The sequence below is a fragment of the Venturia canescens genome, chromosome 11 (assembly GCF_019457755.1).
Source record: "Venturia canescens isolate UGA chromosome 11, ASM1945775v1, whole genome shotgun sequence".
Lineage (NCBI taxonomy): Eukaryota > Metazoa > Arthropoda > Insecta > Hymenoptera > Ichneumonidae > Venturia > Venturia canescens.
The window spans coordinates 6,969,741-6,980,637 of record NC_057431.1 but is presented as its reverse complement, the minus strand read 5'-3'; the positions used below and the strand labels follow the sequence as shown (position 1 = coordinate 6,980,637).

At 39.4% G+C, this 10,897-nt stretch overlaps 3 protein-coding genes across 3 annotated transcripts; 1 reads left to right on the top strand and 2 right to left on the bottom strand.

The window, feature by feature from the left end:
- Positions 1-23: 23 nt before the first annotated feature.
- On the bottom strand, positions 24-3,014 carry LOC122418286 (zinc finger protein 665-like). Its single transcript, XM_043432419.1, has 3 exons — positions 1,198-3,014; positions 858-1,045; positions 24-744 (listed from the first exon to the last, which is right to left on the bottom strand). Exons 1-3 carry the CDS (start codon positions 2,524-2,526, stop codon positions 375-377), a joined length of 1,887 nt encoding a protein of 628 aa, XP_043288354.1. The 5' UTR covers positions 2,527-3,014; the 3' UTR covers positions 24-374.
- Positions 3,015-3,669: 655 nt separating this feature from the next.
- LOC122418290 (cytochrome b5-like) lies at positions 3,670-7,111 on the top strand. The gene is made up of 3 exons (XM_043432426.1): positions 3,670-4,540; positions 5,439-5,837; positions 6,316-7,111. The coding sequence occupies exons 2-3, from the start codon at positions 5,710-5,712 to the stop codon at positions 6,653-6,655; spliced, it is 468 nt and encodes a 155-aa protein (XP_043288361.1). The 5' UTR covers positions 3,670-4,540; positions 5,439-5,709; the 3' UTR covers positions 6,656-7,111.
- PIG-O (phosphatidylinositol glycan anchor biosynthesis class O) lies at positions 6,673-10,850 on the bottom strand. The gene is made up of 4 exons (XM_043432414.1): positions 8,091-10,850; positions 7,852-8,022; positions 7,525-7,742; positions 6,673-7,389 (listed from the first exon to the last, which is right to left on the bottom strand). Exons 1-4 carry the CDS (start codon positions 10,678-10,680, stop codon positions 7,192-7,194), a joined length of 3,177 nt encoding a protein of 1,058 aa, XP_043288349.1. The 5' UTR covers positions 10,681-10,850; the 3' UTR covers positions 6,673-7,191.
- Positions 10,851-10,897: the final 47 nt, after the last annotated feature.

The following is a 10,897-nucleotide window of genomic DNA, read 5'->3' as shown; positions in this document are numbered from 1 at the left end:
ATTTATTAAGTTACTTCAAAGTGTATAAAAAAGTCTTTTATTCTCTAGAAAAAATTCGTCTTTTCGTATTCCCTTACTGGAACGAAGGAACAAAGACGATTTCAATAAATTTGACAGTTTTTAAATGACTTAAGTTAATGAGGAACTCTTGAATTACATTTTTCCATCATTTCGTAACTCGAACGAGGGTTCGATCGTAAATTTCGATGACGGTCAATTATACTATAAAAATCAGTAATCGGATGAGGAATCAATTTACAAACGTTTTGTCATGCTACGAGAAAATGTTTTCAGTCATAATTCTCTACTTACAAAATGTAAAATGTTAAGTCGATAAAAGGAGAAAAACATTTTGAGAGTACGGAAACGAATCGTCAAACTTGCGCTTGATCAACAACCACCAGATTTCCTGGTTTCGAAGACGCATTCGATAGTGTTCCATTGTAGTTATCCTGAGCCATGAGAATATTAAATGATTCCTCAGTCATTTGATTATCAGGCCCCTGAGATTTGAACTGAATCTGAGGACCAGTGAATTTTTCGTAACCGATCTTCCGCCATGATTCTTCAGGGTGATTGCTTTCTTGGATGCTTGGCAACTGAACGTCATTCGTGGTTGAATTCACTTCGATTGTGTGGCCAATCCATTTTTTGTCGGTTGCTGATATTTCGCCTCTTTCGTGCTGTATTTTGTGCTCCTGGAGCTTTTGCTTTTTGTCAAAATGCTCATCGCAGAGGTCGCAACTTTTCCGTGATGAAAATTCAGTCATGAATACATTTGATCGAACAATTATTCAAAACAAATAGTTCAATATATAGAAAAAAACTAATTTCTTGGGAAAAAGACGTAAACTCACTTGAAAGACACTTTTTTCGCTGCCCTCGCCATTATCTCAACCGGATCATGAGTTTTCTGATGCGCAAACAAATTGTATCGTTCCGCAAAGCTTTTGCCACACAGAGAACAGCTGAATGGTTTTTCGCCGGTGTGGACTCTCATGTGACGCTTCAAGTGGGAAGTCGACAGCAGCGATAGATCGCAAACCTGTAAAACAATCTTGTTTGTTAAAAAAATCCAAAATTTCATGAGAAATTAAGACAAAAATTATTTTGTTCCAACGTCGCAAAGTTTGATGCATCAAAAACTGCTGCATTGTTTTTTTTGTTCAGAACTATGTTTATCGATAATCAACTTACGAGGCATTGGTAAGATTTTTTGCCAGTATGTGAGAGCGCATGCATGTTGTAAGAAGTGTGATGAACAAAGCGCTTGCCGCAGAGTTCACACTGATAAGGTGTTTCTCCTGTGTGCATCGGCAGATGTCTCATCAGAGCTCCTTTCTGCGTAAAGCATTTGTCACAAATGTTGCATTTAAATGGACTAATTCCATTGTGCATGCCGATATGAATTTCCAAGGCGTGTTTGTGCTTGTAAGCTTGCCCACATTTTTCGCACATGTATGGCCGTAGATTCGAATGCGATTTCACATGAGTTCTTAACTCCGCTGCAGTTCTCCACTTTTTGTGGCACATTGTGCAACTGTATTTGAGAGATTTTTGACTATATTTTGAAATTCTGCCTGATTTCCAAGTGCGTTTTGGCGATTTTGGTTCACTGGGATCTTTTTCGACTTCCGGATGGGAAATTGTAGCTGAAATTTCCGAATCTATTGTCGTTTCGTTTTCCAAACGTTGCTCAAGACCATTTTGCGTGAAATTTTCAAGATTGCCTCTCGAATTCATGTTAGATTGATAAATAGAATCGATTCGATCGAACGTTTCTTGATTTTTGCTGTAATCGCTGCCATAATCGATTTCCTCATTTTTTGGACCGTTTCTCGAGATAATTAACGGATGTAAATCGATGCCCAATTCTTTTTTACCCTCGTTGTTTGGAATTGAGCTCGGTAGGTTGCTGTCAAGTACTTTTGACACTTCACACACATTTTCATAGCCGCCATGGAAATTCGAATTCGGTAGTTCCTGATGAAGTACTTTTTGACCATTATTTATAGAAATTGAATTATGTAATTCGACACCAAGTGCACTTTGGCCATTATGTGTCGAAATTGAGTCTTGCAATTCCTTGTCAATTGCTTTTTCATCGTGGTTTGAGTCTGTCAATAACGAATTTTGCAATTCCTCTTCGAAGACTTTTTGTGCATTGCTCATTGAAATTTGATTCCGCAAATTGGTGTCAAGTATTTTTGATGACTCGTCACAACTTTTTGATTGAAAAACTTCAAAAATTTGGCATTTAGCATTGTTGGCGGTCCATTGAGCTTGTTCAAGAGTTCTAAAGAGCTCGTAACATCTTAGACAAATATAAGAGCTGCGAAGCTCACTGGAACAGAGTCGCAGGACTCTGAGAACAAAATTAGCCAGGGATTCTCCACTCCGTGGCATAGAGGTGTAAAATATATTGAGAGAAGTTGAAATCCCGAGAGCATCTTGGCAGACAAGGCAAATCGAAGATTCATCAGCTATGGAAAAACAGATTCCATCCGGAGTTGTTCTACTCTGCATTTTGGAGTCGATCTCTGGCACAGGTCTCAAAATTTGGACTGTTACGATCGAACAATGTCAAAAAACGTCAAACATTGATGATCTCACGATTTGCGCTTCTATTTCCAACGTTTCCGAATCGAGAATTGATTATCAGTATTTTCGAACAATCCCATTCGAAGCAACATCAAAAATGAAATTCCATGAATATTTTCGTAACTTTTTTTCATTCACTCAATTTTTAAAAAACCTTTGATTTTCGATGTTTACATGGGGGACGGACCATTTTGAAAATCAAAACATCTATTTTTAGGTTAGAGTATGAAGAACTTGGTTTTTTAAATCTCCCCAGAATTTATTTTGGAATTTGATTGTTTCTCGTTTTTCTGTGGTAACGAGATGTGAAATCGTAATAAATACGATTAAGATAGTAAAATATACGATTTTGAGAAATCATAAATTCTTCTTGTTATAACTATTGCGCGACTTGCGCGTCGCGTTTATGCGCGAGCCGCGACCAGCTGGACCAGCAGCCAGCAGCCGGCCGGTGCCAGTTCACAAAAATCACCCACAAACGACATCAGATGACGCTCCTGTTCGGCGCAAAAACCGCAAACATAACGACACAATTCATTCAATCAAAATACCAAAATACTTTTCACAAAAAATCGAAAACTCCTCGAGTCTTCACAGCTGATGGACTAGCAAAAGCAATCATGAGTGTGGATTGTGTTTGGAGATGTTATTTATAAAAAAACAATATCAAATATCAAATAAAAATGTAGAGGATTCCATATAACAAGCTCTATGGCGTCGTATATCTCCCGGTCAAAAAAAAAATGCGTTTCTTTAGCCACCTCCAGATATTTCTCGTATGTTTTTTTCTTATCATTTCTACAAATGTATATATTTCTTATCTGAAAACACAAAGCTATAAAAAAAAACTGATTTGGTTAATCTAATCGTAAGAGAAACTAACGATTTCTCAAGAAAAATACGATTTTCTCAAAATCAACGTAAATTTCTCAATGACCTTGAAAATCATCGGGATATTTGTTTTCCTAGTCGGCATATACAGTGAGCGAGCGAGTATTACAACAGCAGCGCGCTGTGCATATGTGTGTACCTAATCGAAAAAAAAAACACGAAGTTCTTTTTTTTCCTTGTTGGCTATCTTCCACAAAATAGTATGTTGTGCCGCTACATAAAAAGTTAATTCTCAACAAATATCGACGAAAGGTCAATTGTTATCTGGTGGAAGGCGACCCATGTTTCGATGATTGAATATATTGAATTTCCGTCCATCTGTCTGCGTTTCAAAAATAACTCTTTCCTGATATATCGGGTAGGAAAATATCACTGGGGAGCGCAAAAATCTTCGATAATTATGAGAAAATTGCTTTAGACAAAAGTTGACCAAATTTGAGAGGTTAAAATACTTTTCGAAACGTCAACTGTCACCGTTGTCCGTAAATTTTGTCAGAAGAGATCGAAAATATTTTCGGGCTCATGGTTCAGGTTGAAATCTAATTCGCCAGAGTTTTTCAGACATTTCTTATGGTTAGGAGAAGGACGGCGCGAGTCTGGCGAAAAAAGACTCAAACAAAAACAAGTTCAAATAACGTATATTCGAAATGTGAGTGAACTTGGCCGTTGGCTCGACAATATCTCAAGTGCTGATAATCATCATTGCCTCGCCATATACAAGAATTTATCTCCTCTCGCTGACGAAATTCTCGAGACCGATTATGTACAAATTGACCAAGCGCATGGGAGGAACCTCAAACCAATAAACTGCGAAGATGTATAGTTGCGGGTCAGATATTGAAGGAGAACTTTCAAACTTTTAATGCGCGATTACCAAAAAATCATATAAAAGGCGCAGCGGGATTTTTTTTTTTATTTCTTGAGGTGTGGAGGTTCGTTTGTGTCATAGTGCTACGTTTCGTACGTGCTTCTTGGATGATGCAAACGTCAGCCGCGATTATCAGCCGGTACTAATTATGAAGCACATTTTCTGCTGATTACGATTTTGGTGAGCTTTTTACATTGTGTTTCTATAAATTATACCTTTTTGTTAATTTTAATTGGTGCTTTTGTTTAATTACAAAAAATTTCATTTTCTTCAACTGCCAGCAAGAGCAGAAATTGGTATTGAGAAATTTATCAATTTTCTAAAAAAAAAAAAAAAAAAAACACTAGAAATTTTACATTTTTTTATTTTTTTTCTCTTCGAGTTTTTGTTTTAAAGACTTTTCAAGAAACCACGCGATAATTTGGTGGAGAATGAGATTGATTTTCGAGCAGAATTTGGGCATGCGTTTGAAAAAAGCATCGAACCATCGAGTATGGTGATTTTTGAATTTTTCATTTTTTCGAAGAACCCTCACGGACGAAAAATTCGAATAATCTAAAAGAGGAGAATTATTTTTTTTTTCCGTTGCGTAAGAATCGGTTGTTTCAGGATTCCTTTCGTTTCTTGCAGTCAAAAATTTGTGTGTTCGAATAATATCAGCGAGTGCTAGAAAAGTAAAATAACTTGGGACTTGGAACCCGAGTGTCCCGAGTGGACTAGGAGAAGCCAAATTATAAAAAAAAAAATAAATAAATAAACAAATAAAAATAAAAAATTCTCGACTCGATTCAAACTCGATGTGACGTCACGAGCCCTATATTTCGAGATACTCGATAAAAAAAAAAAAAATCGGGACAACATATCTCAGCAGCTCGGGACACAAAGTCCCTTAATCGGGACGAGGGAAGCCCAATTAGCAAAAATAGGGCACGGTGTCCCACTTTGGGAAGCTAGGTCAGAAGGGGAATGTTGAACTTGAATTTGGCACGTTCGAGGGGCTCGTTTATCGGTCAAAGTGGATTTTACCCAATCTCAGTTTTCGAATAATAATATTTGTAAATAAAAATGGATGTTGCAGGCAAGCGGTTCGATAAGAAAGTCGGCCGAGTCTTTGACAGGGATTTGCGATTGTGATGGCAAAACGTGACTGTGGAATAAGCCGTGAAGTAGAGGAAACGATATTGGAGCCGTTGATTACGGTCAGGATGCTGTATATATGAATATCGATTTACACGTGAAGGGGCGTTGAATCTCTGCGGCTGGTGGAAGCCCCACTTATAGATATACCGCGAAGCGCTAACAGTATAGGCGAGCGAGACCCTCGAGAAGGGCTTCAGCTGGAACCGGTAATGGAATTATCCAGTGGTAAAGATATTTTTCTTCCACCTGAACCAGTATTTGTTTTATGCCCGACGAAACATTCACTCGCAGTAAGCGAGACGCCTTCGATGTCTCGTGAACAGCGTGGATCTTGGACGTAAGTTAAAGATAGATTTGCAGATTATTGTCATTTCGGATGGACACGATAACGGACGAGCGAGTGATAAAAAAGTAAAAAAAATCGTCCCAAGCGGGATTTGAGACTTCGGAGGACGAGTGAGGCCCAAATTACGTTCCAAATGGGACTTTTTCGCTAGATTCGCCTCTAAATGGGACACAATTCGTCCCGAATTAGGGGCGCGGCAGTGTCCCGAGGCTCGCTTCAGCACGTTTCAGCGGCGAGTGCCCGATTCGGGACGACTCGTCCCGAATGCGATTACGGTGTCCCGAGTATCTTTTCAGGCTGCATCGTGACAAGTCCAACATTCGGGACGTAATTTCGGACTCACTTGGCAACATACGGCCAAATTTTTTTAATTCGAACCGTTCCAGAGGCTCGCTAATCCGTCCGCGCGCTTTGGATTCTAATTTTGTTGGAGGGGACAAAGGAACGTTTATAAATGGGCAAATTTCAGGGCCGAAATATCTCAGAATTCGATGGACTTGATGAAGGCCCGGAATTCTGGGTCATTGGATATTATAAGCCTGGATGAACTCGCTTGGCACGATAGCATCGACGATTGCTGGATCGCTGTCTACGATTACGTTTACGACTGCACGGAATTCCTCGATAATCATCCGGGAGGATTCGATGTTATTTTGGAATACGCAGGACGGGACGCCACACTCGCTTTCATCGGGACTGACCACTCGAACGACGCGAAGAAACTCCTTCAAAAGTATCTAATTGGCGAACTGCCTATGGATGAAAGATTGTTCCGTAAAAACGATGGTATTAAAATAGTTGAACTGTGATACTAAAGAACACAAAAAAACAGAAAACATGTTTATTCTCACGTAAAAATACACACTGTAAAAAGAGCGCTTCGATTAGTTTTCCGCTCATGATTCATAACACTTCTTTCTTATTTACAATGATCCTACTGGCGCAGGATTTTAGAGTTATTCGTTACAAATCTCATTAGATTTCATAACCAGAATTTCATACCGACTGCACTATTTTTTCATTTTTATCAGAGTTAACAATCTTTACTCCTAAATGCCTAGAAATAATACTTGACGTTAAGTTGCAAATGGTCTTTCATCAGAAATAAATTGTCGACCTATCCGACTAGGATCTCAGCTCAGGCCCCGAAAGCCCCCTCCGACTGAGTTTTTCAATCGTGGCACATCTTAAGACATTATTTTACAATATTATGACGACGAATGTGGTGAGGAAACGAACTTGAGTCGTTGGTTTTATAATTTTTTTTGTCAAATAAACTTAATGAGTAATAAAACAATGTTCACCATTGATTGTCGACTAATTACAATTAAGAATTTAGCCGCCATCATCGGGATTTAACGACTCCTCGTAATCTCAAATCTTCTACCTGAGAATCTATGCTGCGTGCCATCAATGATGATGCCAATATGCTGCCTAGTGTCACCAGGAATGATAAGCCTTGGAAAATCAATTTTGGGGCGAAAATTTTCCAGGCCATGAGATGACGACAATGGATTGTTGTTGTTAACATGCAGCCGAAAGTCTGAAACAACAATTTGGGATTAAAAGAACTCGATACAAAGCAATTTGGAATTTTTTGCTATCAATGTTGCATTTAATTTGGATCCAGAATTGATTCGATCCACTGATTTGAATGTTTTTTTTTTTAAATTCCTACCCGTATGCCATGGAGAAGCATGTATTTTCCATAGAGCATAAACAGAGCGTTGTGGAAGGTTGATCCCCGTTCAAAGAGAACATATTCGCCTTTCCTCATTTCATCGTGTCCGTGGAACTTCAGTTTAATAGGGAATATCATATAAAAAGTGAATGGAACAATGGTGAGCAGTGGCAAAGTCATTGCTATGATAAGATGAGAGCCGAATGTATTTAATCCTGGAAAAAAAATTTAATACGTTAAAGTAACCTGACACATAAAAACTTTATCAAATGAGTTATTTTCCCAAATATAATTACAATAAAATTGAAATCGGAGGAATCTCACCTATCAAAATCGCAGGAAGAAGATTCCCGTAAGCATTACCAATATTTCCAATGAACGCTGCATCCCAATGAAGTGTTGGGAACGTGGACTGGTGACCCGTTCCATAGAAAAAGTACTCGGCGATGAGAAACCAGCAGAGTATTGCAGAATCTGGTACTTGAAGCATTTCAGCTAAAATTGGAAAAGATAAAATCCATTTGGTATCAAAAGATATTTAATCAAGTTGGGGAAAAACGTACCTAAATTGTTAGCATTGTGACACCGTTCGATGGCTACAAGGGCAAGGACTACGGCAGAGGTAACGAACATCAGGAATGTTCCCAGGGCAAAAACGTTGCCGAGTACCAGGGCCCAGAGAAGAGTGAGAAAAACGCTGACGGAAACAAAGGCTGAGCTGTAGAAAGTGATGGACGAAGAGATCACGGGAAATTCTGATTCATCGATGAATTGTCTGGAATAAAATAGTTCTCGGATTCTGCTGAAAAAAGTTGGTGCTCTCCGGTCATCGACCGTTAGCTGCTCACTTTTTGGAGGCAGCCAGAATATTCCCAGTGGACGAAAGTAGACGTTGATGATACCGAAAAAGGAAAAAAAATAAGCAATTCCAGGCAGAGCATTGATTTGCCTCGAAATAGCAACTTTGATTCGAGCTTCCTTGGGCAGTCTCTCATAGACCCAGTAACAACCGATCGTAACTGCGATCACACCGTAACAATATCTCGCGATGTTGGCGATGGGGAAAAACTCGGACAGTCTTTCAGTATTCCGCAGCCAAGTGGTGACGATTGTGACGTACATGGCGAGGCTGAGAACGCTGACAATGAGTAAAGTTCTTTCAGCTCCAGCGTTGTTCAGCAAATCTGATTTCTTGGCCAACATTGTGCAAGTTTCTCGATCTTGTTCCTCTCGACAACGCCATAAATAAGATGAAAATCTTATGGCTGCGCAAGCCACTAGTCCCACAAGAATCCATAAATACTTGAAGCTCCGTCGCCTCCCAATGCTTTTATCGTGCCTCCATCTTTTCTCGCTGCTTCCAGTAGTGAGATCTTCTTCAAGTGTCTTGAGAGTCAGAACAGCCACCATTGTCACAAGAAGATACATCATCACTTTGTCCTCTTCGACGATGTAACTATTGGAAAATAATCCACAGAATGAGAGCAGAATAATTCCTCGCTCGAGATAATGAACTTTCTTCAGTTTCACACTATTGTACCACGTCAAAGAAATGGTGTCCCAATTTTGTGCAACTAGCAAAGCGAGCAGCGAAACGGACACTGTACCGGTTGCAAAAGTGTTGGAATTTTTGAATTCTTCCATAAATCCAAATTTGTAGAGTCCAGCGGTGACTAAAGTTGTGATGACGTTTGTGGCGATGGAGACTGAGAGGAAGCTCGTTTTCATTATTTCGTTTGTTCGACGCTCGTCTAGCGCGCTCAGCATTATGTGAACAAAGAAAAGAACACAGAAAAATATGATTAGTCCCTTGGACATTGAGCCTGGATCGAATTGGATCCAAATTTCGGCACAAAGGTCTCGAACCGTCTGCAAATATGCTCTGGAGCTTTCTGCAAATTTCTGAAAGCTGTTCTCGTCGCTCACTCCCCTTGCATCTCTTTCCACAGCTTCGAACAACTTATTTATTTTCTGTAGTTGTTCCTCTCCGAACAAAAATGAGTCACTGGAGTAAGCTTCGATGTATTTCTTCATTTGGACCACGTTTCTCCACATTGAATGTGCAGCGAACCAAAAATCTGGTTGTTTGTTCCCCTCGCTTCTGATTTGAGGCAAACACTCTAATATTACAGAGCCTATGTTCGAAAATGGCAAAGGAATTCCTAGCAGAGAAGAAATTGTGGGAACGACATCGATCTGATTGACGATGTTTCCAGCCTGCTGATTCCTTTGCTCGAGCAGTGGCAGGCGCGAATAAACGAACATTCCGGCTTCGATCTCGTTTCTACTATCTCCGCCGTGGTCTCCGCTTTCCGTCATTCCGTGATCACCCATAACAATTAACATTGTATCTTCGGGAAGAGATTTGACAATCAGCGTAATGAGCGTATTAGTTTCCCTCAACTTTCTCGTCATTTCAGGGTGATAAGGCCCATGTTTGTGGCCACAATGATCCACACCCAGGATATGAGCTACCAGCAGGGACCAATCATCTTTTTTGAGCTCTGGTACAATAGCATCTTTCACTTGGCGATCCACGGTGTCAAGATCCCAAACATTGAACGAAGGTGAAGGTGATTGCCGGAGAAATTTATTTGGGAAAAGAGAAATCCATGTATCGTCACCCATGAATACAACTCCGTCAGTTTTGCTCGCTTGATCAACAAGATTGTCTTCATTGATGCTGTCTGACGCAAAGTTAGAGCCTGCATCGATAAACGTTGGTAAAGTGCCTGTCGTCAGTGCCTTTAGTCTTTGCATTGTTGTTGTTGGCGCGTCGGCAATCGCTTTGAAAAGTCTTGTGTTTTCTGGTGCAGAATTTAGCAAATCTTGTACTATAGGAATTTTATTGAGGTGATAAGTCGCATTGACCTCAATGTCTTTGTGCCAGTCGATAAATTCATATTTCAGTGCATCAACGATCAACAAAACTACTCTGCTCCTTGCTTCCAAACAAATGCTTCCAGATGCATTTGTGTTTTTAAATATTTCCTCCGGAGAACAACTTTTTTCTAACGTGCATTTTGTACATTTCGAATGTTCTGTTCTTGCTACTCGAGTTAGAAAAAATCCATCGATGAAGAGCAGCAACGATGAACACAGAAGATAAGAAATCCAGGTCATAAATAAAAAATAATACCATCGCTTACCCATTCTCCACTTTTTTGACGATTATTCTCGATTTTCCGATGACGCCAATGTTTTTATTTTTATTTTTTTTTCAAATATACACACACATAACCTTAGAGTGAAAATTTTTGTCTTTTATTTTTAATTCAAAGATTTCAAATTTGTTTCATACGACAAAGATTTTTTTATCTCCATTAAACCACTGATCACTTTTTACTGAGGGCACGATACACGATTTTAG

Excerpts from the sequence above, each read along its gene's own strand:
- LOC122418286 (XM_043432419.1), bottom strand. The coding sequence starts at position 2,526 with ATGCAGAGTAGAACAACTCCGGATGGAATCTGTTTTTCCATAGCTGAT. Across the intron at positions 1,046-1,197 it reads AAAAATCTTACCAATGCCTC|GTTTGCGATCTATCGCTGCT; the intron begins GTAAGTTGATTA and ends ATTGTTTTACAG. Across the intron at positions 745-857 it reads GCGAAAAAAGTGTCTTTCAA|TTGCGACCTCTGCGATGAGC; the intron begins GTGAGTTTACGT and ends ATCACGGAAAAG.
- LOC122418290 (XM_043432426.1), top strand. The coding sequence starts at position 5,710 with ATGGAATTATCCAGTGGTAAAGATATTTTTCTTCCACCTGAACCAGTA. Across the intron at positions 5,838-6,315 it reads GAACAGCGTGGATCTTGGAC|GGCCGAAATATCTCAGAATT; the intron begins GTAAGTTAAAGA and ends GGCAAATTTCAG.
- PIG-O (XM_043432414.1), bottom strand. The coding sequence starts at position 10,680 with ATGGGTAAGCGATGGTATTATTTTTTATTTATGACCTGGATTTCTTAT. Across the intron at positions 8,023-8,090 it reads TCACAATGCTAACAATTTAG|CTGAAATGCTTCAAGTACCA; the intron begins GTACGTTTTTCC and ends TTCCAATTTTAG. Across the intron at positions 7,390-7,524 it reads TGCTTCTCCATGGCATACGG|ACTTTCGGCTGCATGTTAAC; the intron begins GTAGGAATTTAA and ends TTGTTGTTTCAG.